The 18,840-nt window shown below is 43.5% G+C and overlaps 1 protein-coding gene across 2 annotated transcripts in view; it reads right to left on the bottom strand.

Moving 5' to 3' along the window:
* The window catches only part of TTC17 (tetratricopeptide repeat domain 17), a 116,319-nt gene extending 103,217 nt beyond the window's left edge, over positions 1 to 13,102 (bottom strand). For both annotated transcript variants that reach the window (XM_023653901.2, XM_070229328.1), the window contains exon 1: positions 11,659 to 13,102. In XM_023653901.2, the coding sequence (XP_023509669.1) occupies positions 11,659 to 11,817 (159 nt within the window). In that variant the 5' untranslated portion in view covers positions 11,818 to 13,102. The remainder of the gene's footprint in view (positions 1 to 11,658) is intronic.
* Positions 13,103 to 18,840: the final 5,738 nt, after the last annotated feature.

Genomic DNA, 18,840 nt, shown 5'->3' with positions numbered 1-18,840 from the left:
CTAAGAACTCAATTGTGTCTCTCTCCAAAATTTGTATGTGGAAGCCCTAATCCGCAATGTGATGATAACTGGAGATGGGGCCTATGTGAGGTCATCAGGTTTAAATGAGATCGTGAAGTTGGGCCCTCATGATGAGGTCAGTGCCCTTATAAAAGGAGTCACCAGAGAGCTTGCTTTCTCTTTTTCTCTGCCATGCGAGGACACAGCAAGATGCAGCCATCTGTAAGGCAATAAGAGGGCCCTCACCAGAACCTGACCATCCTGGTACTCTCATCCTGGACTTCTAGCCTCCAGAACTGGGAGAAAATAAACTTTGGTTGTTCAAGTAACCCAGTTTATGGCATTTTGTTTTGGCAGCCCAAGTTATGCCAGATTTTTCAGTCAAATATTGGAAAAGGGACACTAAAATTGGTGCCAGAAATTGAACTCAGTAACTTTATCATCGCACAGGTCATGGCAAACTCAACAGCCAAGAAATTACTCTGCTATCTCATGCTGGAAATTGCTACTCTAAAAGACAGGACTGAAGAAAGTTCAACCTGATTACTCATCAAAACACTGGGGCATCAACTGTGGGGGAAAACAGCTCAGCACGACTCATTTCTTGGACTGCAGTCCCAGCAAGGATGAAATAAGCATTAGTGACAAAGGTGTAATTTTTCTATGAAGATAACAAAACCAAAGTGAAGACTCTCTTTTGTTCATACTTCTACTGATGGCCACAACACTATTTAGCTAAGGGCACTGGATGGAATAAGTGGTCTTTCACTAAAACTGGATTATGAACAAAGGTTTTACATAGCCTCAACACTGTTGGTCATTTTCAAACACTCCTGATGCAGCCCTTTAGGACAATTTGGCAATATCTAAGAGAACTAAATATAATGCATTTTTAGAACCAGGAAATTCCATTACAAAGAATTCATCTTACAGATATACGCAACATACTCATGGAAGCATGTAAGCAAGTTCACTCAATGCAACATTGCTTATGGTAGTAAAGACCCGGAAACAATGTTCACTCAATGCAACATTGTTTACGGTAGTAAAAACCTGGAAACAATTCAAATGTCCATCACCAGGGAACTGGTTAAATAAATTACAAAATACTACGCAGTCTTAAGGGAGAAGAGGGTAGCTTTCAATTTCTGACACAGGCAGATGCCTAAGTCTTATTAAGTGAATAAAGGCTAGCGGTGAGACAAAATGTTTCCAGTTGTGTGTTTTAAAAGAAAACTATATATGTGTTTGCAAATTCATAGAAACGTTTTGGAAGAATACACAAATAATCCTCTATGACTGCTTCCAGGAAGAATGACTGTGGGTAGTTATGAAACTTTCACTTTTCATTTTATTACATGCTAAGTAGCTTGAAAATTTTTTTCAACAATGATCATGTATTCTATAGTCTTTAATTCAATTACAGAATTGAAAAAATTTTAAAAAGGAAAATTTTAACTTGATGACTGTTTTACAAATAAAACTACAGAAATATTTTTCTTTATGTTAGTAGCAGTGTTTAGCAGTGCAGAAAGAAAACAGAGTTTCGAGAGTCAGATCTTTATTAGAGTCCACACCCTGCCACTCCCTTCCTGCATGTCCTTGGGCAAGGAGTTTAACCACACTCAGCCTGCATTTCTTTCTTTAATAGAGATCAATCAATACCCACATCCTACTGGGTCTGTACGAGATAAAATGAGAGAACAAATAAAAAACACTTGATAAAGTGTTCAGTGAAACACAGACACTAAACTGTTTTTATTACAAAAAATGTTACTGGTTGACATCCTTAACTAGAGTCACTTCCACCTATGACCGTAGGAAAAGAAACTCTATGAAGGCAGAGCCTGTAGCCCCCTCACAGCTGTGTTCTGAGTACCTAACACAAAGCATTCAGACATGTATTGAACGAGTGAGCCAAGAGTGCCAAGTGTAGGAACAGGCACCCAGTAAAGCACGCAGCAAATAACAATGTTCCTGACTTTGACCACTTTTGGCATGTACGACTCTCGAGTGTTACCAAAGATTAATTACCCATCTCAATTCCCCACCAAGGAATTAGGGTAAAGGTAGAAAGGACCAACCGTGGGGGGAGGGGAGTGGAGTCCCTCTTGCCAGTGACCTGATTTTAACTGAAATAACTAAGCGTCTCAGAGGAAAAGTGGACTGAAGAAAGATGTTAGCAAAAAATACACAAATGAGTTCTTTTCAAAAGTTAGACTCATGAAGTAGTTACTACTGAGTAAACATATATGGGAGGCACAATATGATCTGACCAGTGTGAATTCCTAACAGTATGTCTTGGAAGCAAATATATACTTTGGCCTATATAAAACTGTCACGATCTTATAGATTTTTAATAGATGCTTTTGGGGGTACATGTTTAAAGAAATTTCTTAATAGTGACTTACTTAAGCTTCTATAATATTTAATTAATTTAAATAATGCCACAATTTCAAATATAAGTTCTTTGAGCATATCATAAATGGTATGTTGGAGAAGTAATATATCCCAGTAGTCAGCAGGAAAGTAGATTATCCGAGGCACCGTTTTACAACTCTGGTTCAGAGATACCATGTTCTTAGAGAAGCCTTAGGTTGTCTAGACCTTTCATTGGTAACAGAGAGAATGAATGAATTGGCCTGTCCCGTTTAAAGTAAACGCACCTCCTTCCTTCAGACTACTAAAACGGTGGCCCTTCAATCTGCTGATATCTTGCGGATGTAAGAGCTATTTCCGGAGTAAATACTGCCTGCACACAGACACGCTCGCACTCTCTCTCTCTCACTTATTCAACATTTCCTGAGTGTGCATCGTGTCAAGCACTGCTTTAGGCACTAGGGTTACTTCACTGAACAAAACAAGGCTGCTGCCTTCATAGAGCTTATGTTCTTGCAGCAAGATAGCCATTACAATAGAGTGCCGGTAATAAGTGTCACGAAGAAAAATCGAGTAGAGTAAGAAGACAGAGTGATGGAAGGAGATGTCGTTTTAGACAGTGTGGTCAGAAAATGGGTGACACAGGAACAGAGACCTTAACGAGGAGAGGGGATGAGCCATGATGATGCCTGCAGAAGGGCGTTTCAAGCAGAGGAAGGAGCAAGAACAAAGGTCTTGTTGAAGCAAGAAGCAACGACCTTGGCGCTTGGAAGAACATCTGAAGGCTGTTGTGGCTGGAGCACAACACACAAGAAGGAAAGTGGCATCCGGGGCAGAGAGGTGGCCGGGGGCCAGGTCCCAGATCTTGCAGGGCCTTACAGGCCATGGTGAAAACTCCAGGTTTGATTCTTGAAGTGTGATGGGAAACCACCAAAGGTTTTCTGATGCTCTTTGCTTCCCTTCCTGCATGACCCCTAAGAGAGTGACATGACCAGACTATGGTTTTTAAAAGATCAATTTGGCTGCTCTGGGGAGAACAGACTCTATGCGGCAAATGTGGAAGCTAGGAGAGAGAGCGAAACAGAGGCTGTACAAGGGAGGCAGAAGCAGAGGTGGAAAGACAAGCTTGATCCAGGATATGATTCGGAAGTCAAGTTCACAGGTTATTGATAGATTGGGTATGAGATGTGAGAGCAAAAAGAGTCAAGGAATAGACCAAGATTTTGGACCTGAGCAATTTAGTAACAGGTGGGAAATCAAGAGTTCAGTTCAGAACACGATGTATTTTTGATGTCGAAGTGGACATGTTGAGTAAGCAGTTGGATATATGAGTCTGGAGTTCAGGGAGAAACTGCAGATAGGATTTGGGAGTTCTCAGAATACATGTGGTATTTTATGCCATGAGTCTGCATAAGATCATCTGGTGAGCACAAGTCAGAGGGAAGAAAAGGGGCACCCCAGTACTTCAGACTCATGGAGAAAAGAGGAATTCAGCAGAGGAGAAGGAGAAGTCATGGTCGGGGATTTAGAAGCAAAACCAAGAGTGTATGTCCTGGACGCCGTGTAAGAAAATAGTTCAATATGGGATGAGGACAAACGCTGGGCTGCTAAAAGATTAAGTAAGATGACTGAGAACTGAGCACTGATTTTGGCAATATGGAAGACCTCGGGTATCCTGACAAGAGCTATGGGGACAAGGACTGATTGGAGTGGGTTTAAAAGAGACCTAAATGAAGAGAGGGAGAGAGTCTGCGAGCACAGCAGTTCTCTGGAGCTGTCTGGCTATGGAGGAGCCCTCAGCAGGGGAACTCCCCTTGCTATTACCATCGCAGAGGAGAGCAGAGACGGAGGGGATGGAGCTCGGCCGGCTCCCTACACTTTGGCGTGCAAAGCCGCTCTAATTTTCGACCTGACCAGCTGGTAAGCCCGCCTCCTCCTCACTGTCAGATTGCCTTCTGTTCGTTTCAACAGTGCTGCTTCTGAACTGCACAACTGCTGAACCTCACGGCAGACCCGAATCCCTCAACATGAGGCTGCCATTCATTTCCCACCTACCTCACCTCTGCCCTTTCCGATTCTTGGTTCTGTTTTTCTCGTTTACTATTTTTTCTTGTCTCTTCTCGCTTCTCCATTTTTTCTGATGTCTGAGCAATAGAGTTGACCTTTTAGATATAACATCAGCGACCAAGAGGATGACTTCCCTTGCACACACAACCTGACCATAGTAGACAGGCAAGAGTAATCTCTGAAATTATGGCTCTTCTCACCTGTGTTCAGCACTCGTTTTGAAGGCCTAAGGCCAGAGTCACTGATGGGTTATTTAGAACTTTAAAGATCTTCTGGAATTCTGAGGCTTCCATTAGGCTAGTCTCCAGATGACTATCACATTAGTGAGTATTGTACAGCTTCATTCAGACAAATAGTAAATTCCTAAAATGCAGGAAGCACTTCTCACATTTCCTCATATCATCCATTCAACAGATACCATTGTAGGCTATATGATCAAGCAGTGTGAGAGATGCTGGAGTTGCTGAGAAGATGGATACAGCCACTCCTTTCACGGAGCATGTAATAGTCTAGGATGGCATTTACTAAGAAAATAGACATAACGTGGTATGGTAAGTGCTTTCATAAGGGAATAAAGGATGCTCTGAAAGCACATGGAAGGAAAAGCTTATTCAAATTTGGGCATCATAGAAGCTTCTCCGAGAAAGTGATGTTAAAGTTGTAAAGGGCATGAGTTAGCCAGATTGGGACATTCTGGAGGAAGAATGTGCACAGAGGCACAGAAGCAAGTGAGAGCAGAACTTATCTGGGGACACTGACAAAAGTTAAGTATGGCTAGGGGCCAGCCCTGTGGCTGAGTGGTTAAGTTTGCGCCTTCTGCTTTAGTGACCCAGGGGTTTGCTGGTTTGGATCCTGGGTGCGGACATGGCACCGCTCATCACATCATTCTGAGGTGACGTACCACATAGCACAACCAGAAGGACCTGCAACTAGAATATACAACTATGTACTGGGGGCCTTTGGGGAGAAGAAGAAGAAGAAAAAGATTGGTAACAGATGTTAGCTCAGTTGCCAATCTTTAAAAAAAAAAGTTAAGTATGGCTAAGTGTATATGTGTGTATACTCTGGGGTGGGGGGGGGGCACACAAGGATGAGCAGAGATAAGGCTGGAGAGAAGGAAGGGCAGGTCATAAGACATGTTAAAGAATTTTGCCCATATCCTAGGATCTGTACCAAACTGTTACAGGTAGTTTTCCTTGGGGAGTAAGAATGGGTAGAGGTGGGAAGACTTCACTTCGTGACTTTAAATACTCCCACAATGTAAGACATTTACGTTTACAATGACATGCATTACGTCTGTAACTCAAATTTTTATTAAGCAAAAACAAGAAGGTTTCAAAAGATTAATCGAATTGCACTGTGGAGAGAAGGGACTGGAAGCGGGACAAGCCTAGAGACAGGGAAAGCAGTTAGGCAGCTGCAGCAATAATTGGATGGCCTTAAGTAGGGTAATGGTAGTGGCTATTGGAAGAAGTAAGATATAGGGGCCAGGCCTGTGGCCGAGTGGTTAAGTTCACGTGCTCCGCTTCAGCGGCCCAGGGTTTCATCAGTTCAGATCCTGTGCGCGGACCTAGCACCACTCATCAAGCCACGCTGAGGTGGCGTCCACATAGCACAACCACAGGGACCTACAAGTAGAATATACAAATATGTACTGGGGGGCTTTGGGGAGAAGAAGAAGAAAAAAAGAAGATTGGCAACAGATGTTATAGTTCAGGTGCCAATCTTTAAAAAAAACAGTAAGATATAATTAGAAAGTGAAATTGAAAGATGTGGGTGAGGGGTAAGGAAGAAGGAGGAGTTAAAGATGACAACTAGATTTCTGACATGGGCAAATGGGTGGATGGTAAATGGTGGCGTCTTTCATTAAATTTGGGAAAACAGGGCAGAATACAGGTATAGGGTGAGATGCATTTGGATTTGGTGTTATTAAGCTTGAAGTACCTAGAGAATTAAAAAATAATGGAATGAAAAGTTAATGCAGAGAATAGAATGGAATTAAAAGTTAATAGAGAAGTCTTGAATCTTTAACTCTGAAGAAAAAGATCTGAGTTAGACAAAGAAATATGGATATTCTCAGCATCTATATGGTAGCTTAAGTGCAGAGAAAGGATGAGATTGCCCAGGTACACGTAGAGAGTAAAAAGAAAAGGCTGGAACAGACGCTGGAGGAAGGGCGATATCTAAAGCTGAATCTCTCAGAATGATCTGTGACGAACGTGCATCATAGTCTCCTGAGGAGTCTGATAAAAATGTACAATCCTTGCTTCACCACCAACCTAATGAATCTGACACGCTGAGTGGCCTGGGAATCTGTATTTTGAGCAAGCACCCCAGATTATTTTTGTGCAAAGTCTTAGAACCGCTAATCTAGCAGATAAGTGTATGAAGAAGAGCACCCCCTGGAAAAAAAGTTTAAGAAGGAGCTGTGTTCTGCTCACCCTAAAGAAAAATGAGAATTTTGCATCACAGTAGCCAAGGAAAAGAGCATATCATCAAAGCACAGTGGGTTAGCGCAAAGTAAGCAGTCGATAAACATTTGTTCAATAAATATTTGGGAAAAGGATTTCAAGTTGTAATTTATCTCCCTATATTTCCAAGATCCTACAACTACTCTACAGTATAAAGAAAGTTAATATCTGGATAATTTATGAGAAGAAAACAAATACTGGGATATATCTAAAAAAATGGATTGAATGAGAATTACTTTGATGCCAATGTCTAGGACACACTGCAAAGGTTTAGCAGGTGCCTGGCAAGTTAGTAAATAATATCACAACCTCTCGGGTCCAGGTACATCCCTGAAGTGTGCTAACATAGAAACAGTGCTCTGTGACAAAAAGATGGGTGCAGTTTTGAAAAGCACTGAAACAAAGCTGTCAGCACAGTACCATATGGATGCCCTCTCCCAGATTAACCATATTACTTAACATCAGACCAAAATTAAACCACTCCTTCATGCAGAAGCTATTAAAGACCAATAGATAAAGATTTAGCCTGTTTTCCAACTAAATCTAAGAGCACTTCCTCAGGTTGTAGTGCTGAAATAGTCACTTAGGAAACAGTTCTTTGCCAAGGGTGCTAGGCTTCAGAGCATCAGTTTTGTCAGAAACCTCACTTGATCTGAGCATTTAAAAGGATCTGGGATCTCAAGACATTTGCTCAATAGGAGGCAAAATGATTAAGTGACTCTCAAATTAATTCACACCTATTTGGGACCCTCCCTCCCCCAGCCACCCCCAATTTGAAGTTACCACAAAACAACCCGCAGAGGTTTTGCTTTTATTTTTCTTTCTCTACCTTCATTTGCAGGTGTTAGGTGAGAGGGCAAACAAGCGCTTCAAACTTACTGAGTACAAAGTGCTCCCTTGCACGCTACTGCACATAAATACATCTTCACTTCTTGTCACCACTAAATGCCATTCATTAGTTGTGTGACTCTGGGTGACTTTCTCATCTATGAGTCGTACCATAGATTCTTTAACAATTTTTTCCAAATCTAAAATTCTATGGTACTAAGGCTGGAGGAGAGGGAAACAGTAACCAAGAAAACAGATGTTATAATGTTATAAGGAGTTGATAAAGATAATACTCTATTTACTTAAATATTTAGACCTCCACTTAGGAAGAAAGAGATTCTGCAGAGGCAATGAACCCAGCGCTAGAAGTACAACTTCTTGATTCAATAAGTCTACAACAAATAAACTGGTAACATTTCAAGAGTTCATCTGTTAGCTGGTAATTTAGAACATGGAGCACAAATTTTTCCACAGAAACGATGCGATATATAGTAGTTAGGCTCTAAGGCTAATTCACAAAAATTTATTTAACCTTCAATGCAAGTCAATTGCTAGATACTTGATAAAAATAGAAAATAGATGCTGCCACACTAGTAATTAAGCAAAAAGAACATCAAAATGAAACAAAAAGCATTTATCTTGAAGACTATTCTTCATAATGAAGTCAACCCAAAGATCCATTGGCCAGAGGACACTGTGCACCCTCCTAGTAACTGGATTCTAATAGCCCCCTCCTCAAGTCCATGGACTCCAAGTTAAGGACCCTTGCTTAAATGATGCAAGAGGGTCTTACTAGTTTTCAGGTACAGGGACACCAGGGGTTCAGAAGTATGCCAAAGCCCAAAGCTGGGAGAAAAGTGCAGAGCTGGAGAGGAGAAGCTGAAGAGGGGCCTTTTCTTACATGTGTCCTGACCCCAGTGGGAAATGAACTTAGTGACTGGAGCATTCTCTCCACATTCCCGCTCCAGGATTCCCTGGACAACACTCCTGGGAGTTCAGTGGCAGCTCAGCAAACACAGAGCCTTAAAGACATGGAAAGCATGCTTCCTAGCTGGAGCAGGGATTCCGGGAAGGAACAACTCCTTGAGCTGCCATGCTGAGTCCTCGACACCTGCTCCTGCCAGGAGCAGCCCCAGCTTTGATTCTGAGGAGGCTGCCTGGAGGAAGGGCACTTGCTCTGATGAAGCCCCAGTTTAACTCCCCTACAGATCTAGGGCTTCCAATATATGTGCAAGTTCACAGGTCTGCAGTGTGTAACTTGTGGGTGCCTATCTTTATCATCTGCTAAGGCTTGAAATAGAAAATGAACGTTCTCTTCTGGGAGAGACAGCTTACCGTACTTAAAACTTTATAATGATTGAAAATGTCCCAATTTAAGTCTGTACTTTGGGCAATTCAGATTTTTAATTCATAAGTACTTCTCCACGTTCACTATGAAGAAACAATGACCTATTATATCTAATTTGGACAGGTTTAAATATCAGGCGAAGAGTTGCAGAAGGTATTTGCCACTCCAGTTTTCTAAGATCTGCTATTTCAGTTTGCCCTCAGCTGTTCCCTTGATATTAGGCAAATTTAAAACTGAAATCATACTTCCACTCTCACTCAGATATTATAACCAAAAATAAGTAGCAAGGAATTTGGTATGTTAGATAGGACATGGCATATATACTGAGCTTTTAATTAATTATGTTTCTGAACGTATGAATAGATCTGCAGTATAGCCAAATCCAGGTACTAAAGGAATCTTTCAATTCTTTAATAAGTATATCCAAATGTGATACTTAATTACAATCTAAATTGAGGTTTGGATTCTACTTGCATTCAAATTATTGCCAGGAAGGGCAGTCTGGGTAATGGATGCACAGCTATCAGAGTGGAACTCAGAAGCTGACCATGGCATCCAGCTCTCTTAGTTTATCTATACGTGCTGCTTTTTCCTCAGATTAAACCCACTTCTCTTTCCTTGCCTCTTATTGTTATACTGTAGTCACCAACTTTATTTCTTCTGGTATAACACTTTGTGGTTGCCTGAATTTAACACTGTAAATATTATGTAGCAAAGTACTGGAAAATTCACTAAAAAGGATAATTTAAAAAGGCATGCAGTAAAAAAATCTTGCTTTCCTAACTTTAAGCTTAACTACCTACTGCAGGGGTGACTTGGCAGAGATCCAGAAGATTCTTCCAATTTCTCCCTTTCTGAGGCAAGTTACCAGCAACCTCTACCTTTTGTCACTAACACATATATACCCAATGTGCCAAAAGTAGGAATTTGTTATAAAACAAAACCCAAATCAGATTCTACTTGCCCATTGCAGTGTTCAGCATATAACACATTTCTACCAGCATTCAGTTTTCAGATGGGTTACTTTCTCAGCTGAGTGGCAGGACACCAAAAAGGGAAGGAGAAGTCAATGTCATAGGGTATAAATAGCTGTGACCAAAAACAATATTGCAGAAGAGCCGATAGAAGAAGGGCTCCCCAAATTGCAGCAGAAGGGACTTAATTCCACATATCCCTTCATGAGGACCTCAGGGAAAATCACCATTAGGACCCAAAGGGTGGAAGCAACCAGAACTCACATAAGACTTGCAACCTTTTGTTAAAGAGATGAACTTGCAGTGTTTTCTAGGGTTTCTGAAACACACACAGTATCTTAAATCTCAGCTGGTAGGGCCACGGAAAGGAAATTTTTTCTAATGAAAGTTAGGTTTAGAGAAAACGCCACCCAATAGGAAGTCAGTATTTCCTCAGATGTACTGAAAACCACACACCAATACCAACGCTGACTTTTAAATTGTTGAACTCACTCATTACACTTGAGAGAAAATTTGCCACCACATGGCTAAACTAAACGCGAACCTCACTTTACACAAAAGTAAACCCTGCATTGTGTTCCTATCACCATTCATTACACACAGCCCCCAAATCCAGTAATTTCACACGACAATGTTAATACATTTGAGATCGGTGGGTGAAACGGGATGCGACACACCCTTCACTTTGTCAGGGTTTGCTGGACTTTGCAGGATTGCTCTCACGAGTTGGAAGTCCTTAAGTTTACCAAGATTCTGTAGCAGAACACACACACGCGGACTCTTCAGGCATCAGCAGCATTCACAAAATGCGATCATAAAGTTATGTAAGAAAAGCAGTCTCTCCTCGAAGGAATGAGAGCAGGCATACAAGAAGCCAGGAAATCGCACATCCTCCTTGCGGGGCTGGGTCACAGGAACTAGGTAATGAAACAGGGCGAAGTACACTGGGAAACGAACCAGGGCAGTTACAGCTGAAAAGATGCAGGCACCGCCGCCTGAGCAGCTTCAGCATCCCTCCGCAAGGAGAGTGTGTGTTGTCTCATGAGCCCCTTTGGACTGGGTCACGGTCCAAGCTGGGACCACTACAGCCTCACGAGAATTCCAGCACGTGCGAGAGGAGACGGGGGAAGTGGCATTAAATGACCCACTGCCCAGGGGCGCCGAAGCTGTCACCGCCCTGGGACTCGCGCACGCCCCGGCGCTGCCACCTGCTTTCCACTTCCTGGGGAGGGCAGGTGACGCGTGGGCCCCGGAGGCACCAGGGGCAGGGATAATGAATCTGTGGTGTCACAGCCCGAGCACGAGCACATGTCCCCAGGGCCCGACCCCCCGCAGCCGGCGACCCTCCCCACGCGGCGCGCGGCCCCGGGGTGGAAGCCTGAGAACTTGCAGGCGGCCGAGGCCAGGGCCCGGACGCCAGTGGGGAGGGGGCGGTGCCGGGTCTGAGCGCCGGGGTCGCCCGGGCGCGGCGCGGGGACCGTGGGAACCGAGGCTGGGGGCGGGGCCGCCGGAGCCAAACAGCCGGGGGCCGTGCCGGGGATCCCCGGGGGCGAGGGCGGGCGCGGGCGGAGAGGGACGCCCTGGCCGCTACCTGCTGCTGGATCTTCCCGTCCTCTGTGACGACCCAGTGCGTGGTGGCGAAGGCCCCGCGAGCCGCCACGCTCAGCAACGCGGAAAGGCTGAGGAGCCAGCCTGGGCCGGAGCAGGGCGGCAGCTCGCACCGGCCGCGGACCCCTACTGCCGCCGCCATCTTGCCCCCCCGGCCGGGCCGCTCACACCGGAAGCGGAAGCGGGACCTCGCCGCCCGCCATCTTGGGGAGGTCGGTGCTGCAGGAGGAGGAGCCGAAGGGCGCTGCCCGCTGACGCCCGGCTTCTCAGCCTCGGTCTGGGCGGCTCGGCCAGCCCGGCCTCGGGTCGAGGACCGCGGTTTTGGTATTGTTTCCGTGAGCGCGACGCGATCTCGGAGCGTGGGGACCGGAGGGAGAGGAAAGGAGCGTTCTGGGTGGAGCCCGAGCCGCCGTGAGAAGGGCTCGGAGGGCCTGTCAGTTTGGTTGAACGTCGGTTTTTGTTTTATTTTCTGGTTGTGTAAAATAGTTGGGAATGCCTTCGAAACACCTAAGGGAAGAGACGCGTTCTCTTTTATTCTTGAGGTCTCACTGGTGGAAGCTTCCCAGTTGGGAGGGTGGTTAGCGTGGGGCAGCGCTGTCCAGGCGAAATCCGCCAGCCGCGAGCCACGTGTGTAGTTGTCAGTGGTAAACAGAAGGAAATCAGTGACACACTTGGTTTAACCCTTTGTATACGATATAGTAGTAGTTCAGTTTGAGATCTGTGCACGTCTTTGAGATATTTTATTTTTGTCCTGAGCCTTCGAAGGCGGGATGTCTTCCACATTTACAGCTCATCCGAAGCGGGCCCGGCCGGGTGTCAGGGCTTCCCGGTGGCTGCCCTGCTGGCGGCCTGGGCTGGACACCGGCCGCGTCGGACCTGCGCGCCCTCGCCCTTCCCCTCCCCGCCCGAGGCTGCCTTTTAACAGGAGGCGCCGCCGACCGGTCTGTGCGTTCAAGTTTGAGAAGCTCTTCGCCCCAGTGAACCCACGCGCAGGCGGAGCGCCTGGCTGGCCTCTGGCTTTTAGTTAGTTGTGTCGTTTTAGGTCTTTCCGGGCTGCCTTGTAGCTTTGTGTGTCAATTTTTATTTAAGCTCATTATGCTTTTGGTTTTCTCTTTGGGAAAAGGAGGATGAGAATTTTGACCGCTTCCCTACGCTGGTGTATTGCTGGAAAACAAAAATAATTGGCAAGTGTTAAACACTACTTCCTGATGTGGTAGCAGTGACCCCAGCATTGGTTGGTTTTTCTTGCCGCTTTTCTTAGAGGACTGAAGTAATGCACATTCATTAAAGAATGTATAGCAGGGCCGGTCTGGTGGTGTAGTGGTTAAGTTCATCCACTAGGCTTCCGTGGCCAGGGCTTCATTGTTTGGATCCAGGGCAAGAACCTACACACCACTCATCAGCCATGCTGTGGTGGTGTCCCACATACAAAATAGAGGAAGATTGGCACAGATGTTAGCTCAGGGCCAATCTTCCTCAGCAAGAAAAAAAGTATGGCTTATTTGCGTTTTTCCTAGTACTCTGCTAGGATCTGGGTATGGAAATTTGACCACTGAGCAATCTGCAGTATAGTGGGATGCTGGCAGGTTAGCAATTGAAATATAGGATAATTGGGGTGTATAAGGGCGCATGTGTAGGAGAGCAGCCAACCAGGTGAAAGGCTTGGAGCAAGGTGCTGATTCAGGCAGAATAAGCAATAAATGTGTAAAGGTGAAATTGGTGGCAGTTCATAAGGGTTTCATGTATGTCATACCAAGGAGTTCAAACAAAGACAAACAGGAAGTGTTCCAAAGTTTTGAAATAGAGAAGTGGCAAGTGATGGAGTCCCCTTGTTCTCAGCATCTTATTTTAAGGCATAGAAGTCCACTCTCTTACCTGGGGATAAAGCTGCTGAATAATGGCAGTCATCATCATCTAACGTTTGTTGAAAGTTTAATACGTACTGGGCACTGTGCACTCATAGTTCCTGTTAAGCTTTGTGTACTCCTCAGGCGTAGCCTAGTTAAGTAATTTGGCCAACATCATATGGCTGGTAAGTGGCAGAGCTCAGCTTTGGACTCAGATCTACCTGACTCTAGAGCCTGAGCATGGATGAAGGATGGTGAGGAGTTTGAGAGAAGCCCCAATATCACATATTTTGGCCTTCAGCGATTTCTTTGACACAAGTTAACCTGTAACGGGGCAGAATTATAGCTTTGACAGCTTTAATGTACCATCCACCTCTGTTTTCCCTAGAAGGTAACCCTTCTCCTTTGGGATCCTGTATTCGTTTTCTATTCCTATGTAACAAATTACCACAAATTTAGCAGTTTAACACACGCTTATTATCCCAGTTTCCATGGGTCAAGAATTGGGTGTGGTGTGGCTGCCTTCTCTGCTCAGTGTCTCCCATGCCTGATGAGAGGCTGCAGTCTCATCTGAGGCTTGGGGGCCTCTTCCAAGCTCCTTCAAGTTCTTGGCAGAATTCAGTTCTTTGCCATTGTAGGACTGAGGTCCCAGTTTTCTTGCTGGCTGCTGATTATGGCCATTCCCTCTCAACGTGGCAGTTGTTCCTTCAAGGCAAGCGGGAAAATCTCCGCTGCCTGAATCTCTCTGACTTCCTCCACCTCTGATCTTTAGGCCCAGATTTAAAGGGCTCATGTGACTAGATGAGGTCCACCTGGATAATCTCGCCTTTGATTAACCCCGGATCAACTAAGGAGTAACCTTAAGGACATCTGCAAAAATTTCTTTTGCCACACGCCATGGTAAATCACAGGAACGATATCATATTCACATGTTCTGCCCACGCTCAAGGGAGGAGGTTTTATGAGGGCAAGGCTCCTTGGGGGTCATCTTAGAATTCTGCCTTCCACAGGTCCTGACTGCTGAGTTCCGCTCTCGTCTTTTAGTGAACTGCTTTAAGCATCACACACTAACACTTGCAAGTTCTTTTGCTTCTCCTGTTCACTGCCTGAAATCCTTTCCTTGCTCTCCTTTTTCAAATCTTTTATTTAAGGTACAGCTCAAATCCCAGTCTGTCAACTTCTGTTTGCCTCCTCTGAATTCTGTAACACTAATATGACCTTTAGTAACATGTTACTTTGTGATATTACTTTGTAAAGTTTGAACAGCTAAACTCTTGAGTAATTCTTTGTTCAATTAGTTAGACTGTTAGCATCTGATGGCAGGAAGCATTTCCATACAAATCTATTTTTATCTTCCATAAAGCTTCCATACTTAACGTGGTTAGTGTGTTGACTTAGTTTTCTTGCCCCTAGAAAGGTAGCTTTCCCATTTTACGTGAATAAAACAGTTAAAAATCCTAACCTAAATAAAATTGCTACTAATTTTCTAAATCCAGATAGCTGTTACTTGTTACCCTTCTTTTTTGTTGTTCTAAGACCTGATACTTCTTTTTCCATTTTAATTACATGTTTTCTCTTTTAGATGCTTAGATAAAACCTTTAGAAATATAAGATGGTAGTTGACAAAACTGCTTATATCTCTAAATTATGATTGAATTCTTAGTTGAACAAATGATAGGAAAACCTGTAACATCTAATTTTGTCTTTCAACCATTAAGTATTTTAGCACATAGGTCCTTTAACTTATTTACTATCATCATAAATTATAGGAGTTTTTTATTGAGGTCACATTGGTTTATACCATTCTGTAAATTTCAGGTGTACATCATTACGTTTCGAGTTCTCTATAGACTGCATCGTGTTCACCACCAAACAGTTCCATCCGTCACCCTACATGTGTGCCCCTTTACCCCCTGCCCTTCTGTATCTGTGTGTATCTTCCACATATGAGTGAAATCATACGGTATTTGATAAATTATAGAATTTTTGAATCCAGGAACTGAACAATGATAAAATGATGTCTGGATTATTAATTTCCTTCCTTGGAAATTATTAATTTTAATTAATAACTTGCTATTTTATCTGAAAGTTGCAAAAGATCTCTATACTGTTTATTCCTTTAGAGAAAATACTTAAGATATAAATATCCCTGAGAGAGTTAGCACTCTGGTTTAAATTCTGTTAATTGATTATCTTTTACTTCCTAGTAAACAAAGCTAAATCTTAGTAGGCTTAAATTTTAAGCTATAAAACATGATTTATTGTATTTCAGTTTGTTGGCCGGACCCAGCTGGTGGTTCTTCTGCTCCTCCTGCTGTTGGCTGGGGTCACTCATAATAAGGCTGCATTCAGCTGGGACCTCAGCTGGGGCCAGAATGTCCCCAAATGGCTCCACTCACGTGTCTACTGATTTAGCTGGAGTGGCTGAAATGGCTGGAGGTGGCTGGGCCTGTCAGTCAGGGTAGGTACAGGGGCCTCTTACATGGTGGCTCAGGGCTCCAAAAGAGTGAGAGTAGAAGCTTGAGGGCCAGGCCCAGATCTGGCAAAGTGTCACTTCTGCATTCTATTGGTCAAAGAAAGTAACAAGTCTAGCCCAGATTCAAGGAGAGACGGAAATACTTATCTTGATAAGTGAAGCAGCATTTTCGAGCAGGAATGGAGGGAATTACTGACAGCATACTACGTGTAGTTAATTCCTTTAGAGCAGTTTTGCATTGATGTGGGTTGAGGCTGGAGAGGGAGGGAGGCTGGTTTTTGCAGGAAGGCTGGCTGTACAGCTGTATCTCCCCAGCTGCTATATGCAAAGTGAGGAGCATTTTCAAAAGGGGAGCAGAGGATAAACGTAGTAATCTTATTTGGAAATAGTTTGCCAAATAGATCAGGCAGTCTGAAGCCTGAGGACTACTATGGATGAGACCAGGTGTCCATTCAGCCCAGGATTCTCACAATGACACCAGGGCTGCTCTGAGGACAGCGTGATGGTCAGCCTCAAAAGAATTTTCCTGATACAGACTCACTGGCCATTAATTTATCCAGATGCTTGCAGTTGTTGATACATCTGGGGAGGACATTCTATGGAGTAATTGTATTGTGACTGTTCATTTTGTAAGTAGCTAAAGGTTATAACACCCACCCCCAGCTTTTTTTACTCCCTCATATACACCCAAGTTTCAATATCCTGATTTTATGATTAAATCCAAGTTCATTCTATTCAAACCTTTTGTGAGTTTGTATTTTTTTTTTTTTATTTTCCTCATCACTTTATAGCATGCAAAATTTTATGGGAATACCATTCTCTCCTCTCTTATTTGCTCTTCTCTGTTCCTTTTCTACTTAGGTATTTCTTGAGGAATACAAACTGGAACTATATGTAGTATTCTATCTAGGCTTTGTCTCAGATCTTGTTTCTAATACCAACTCTTTATGATGACCAGGATTTTACTGGATTTTCTTGTTTGTGGTTGCACTTGTTTTAGGAAATAAATGTACAACTTCTAGGAATAAATATACAATTTCTTAGGTTTTTGATAAATTAGATTTCATTAGTCTTAGTTTCCATCCCACTTGCTAGAATTAAATCTCACTTGCTGTATTCTACCTATCTAGAACTGATTTGAGTTCCTCTCATAGTTTCTAAAATTGGGGGATGGATAGTGAGCTGAGGGAGCACACCGGTGGATGGTCCTGTCCCCAACTTGGGAGGAAAGGCTTCCCAGGGAGAGTGGACTAGTCTGACCTGGAGGACCAATCAGCCAGAGGTGAATTGGGTGTGTGTGGGTGTGAACAATGATCTTCCAGACAGAGGAAACATGTGGCAGTATCAGAAAGAGCGTGGTGCTCTTTGAGTTACTGAAAGTAATTCACTGTCATAAAAAATGAGGAATATAGGAATTCTGGGTTTGAAATTAGGAAGCTATGAGCTTTTAGACAGCCCATTCTTTAGCACAGCCTTGCATTCCTAAAGCCAAGTGTTCTGCAGGTTTTTTTGCCTCCAATCTCAGATGCTTTTTCTTGAGATCTTCACTAGGCTGGCACCAAATCATCATCCAGGTCTTAGCTCTAGTTAATTCCTCAGAGACTTTTTCCAACAATTCTTTCTATGCCAGCTCTCTTAGACATCATTACATTAGAATGCATCAGTGTCCTCGTAACACTCACTACTCTCTGAAAGTAGATTTATCGGGCTCTGCGTAGAATGTACACTCCATGAGTTTGCATATCTTGTTCACCACTATATATGCCCAGAGCCTAACACACCCCTTTGACTTACTCTTTATTGAAAGCTTACTATGTACAAGCACTATTTCAGATGCTTGTGGTTATCAGTGAGCAAAACGCATAAATCCTTACCTTTGTGGCATTTTAACATTACATTTTACCACGGGGAGACAGAGAGTAAACAACATACAAGTAAATTATATACGTTAGAAATTGACGAATGCTGCAGAGAACGTACAGTAGGGTAAGTGGGACCTGGAATCGTGGCAGGGTAGAAAGGGGCACTGCAGTATTAAATAGGATTCCTCGAGAGGTGATCTGTGAGGATTTGAAGGAGATGGAGTTAGACAAGCAGATATAAGGGAAAGAGTGGCTAAAGGGAGCCGCTAGTGCAAGGATTCTCTGGCCTGAGTGTGTCTTTGCCTAGCCTGCATGAAGCCAGCGGACTGGGGCAGAATGATGGAGGAAAAGAGTGGCAGCTGAGGGGAGAAATTAAAAGCCATGGCAATGTTTTTTATTTATTTTTTTTAAATGAGGAGCCATCGAACAGCTTCAAGTGGAGGTGTGGATGTCTGCTGCTGTTTCGAACAGGCTGTAGAGGGTCAAGTGTAACAGGGACATCAATTAGAAGACTATTATGGAACTCCAGACAAGAAGCGATGGACAGAGGAATTGTCGGTCCTCAGCATACAGATGGTATTAAAGCCACAGGACTGGATGTGATCACCAAGGGAACTTAGTTATCTTGTCTGATACATTTAAACTCTGGCTTTAGAACACTCCTAACCATCCTTGGTGCTACTTCAGGAAAACTTTTTATAATCAAGGCTGGTGGCCAAATTAAGAAGTTCCACTTTACATATTAACTTGAGGATGGAAATTATTCATTTCATAATGACTTGGCAAGTATCAGATGTTTTTCTTTGATAAAAAGAACCAAATCCTTTTTTCAGAAGAGTGTATTAGCTTCTAAAAATAAATCCAAAAGGATGAAGATTAAAGATAACTTACAAGACCGAACTCCTTGAAGGCAGAAAAATATCTTGTCTTTGTATTTTTATGGTCTGCCACACTGCTTGGCACATGAGAAGCAATCAGTA

Source organism: Equus caballus, chromosome 12, assembly GCF_041296265.1.
Source record: "Equus caballus isolate H_3958 breed thoroughbred chromosome 12, TB-T2T, whole genome shotgun sequence".
Taxonomy (NCBI): domain Eukaryota; kingdom Metazoa; phylum Chordata; class Mammalia; order Perissodactyla; family Equidae; genus Equus; species Equus caballus.
This window is presented reverse-complemented; position numbering and strand designations above follow the sequence as displayed.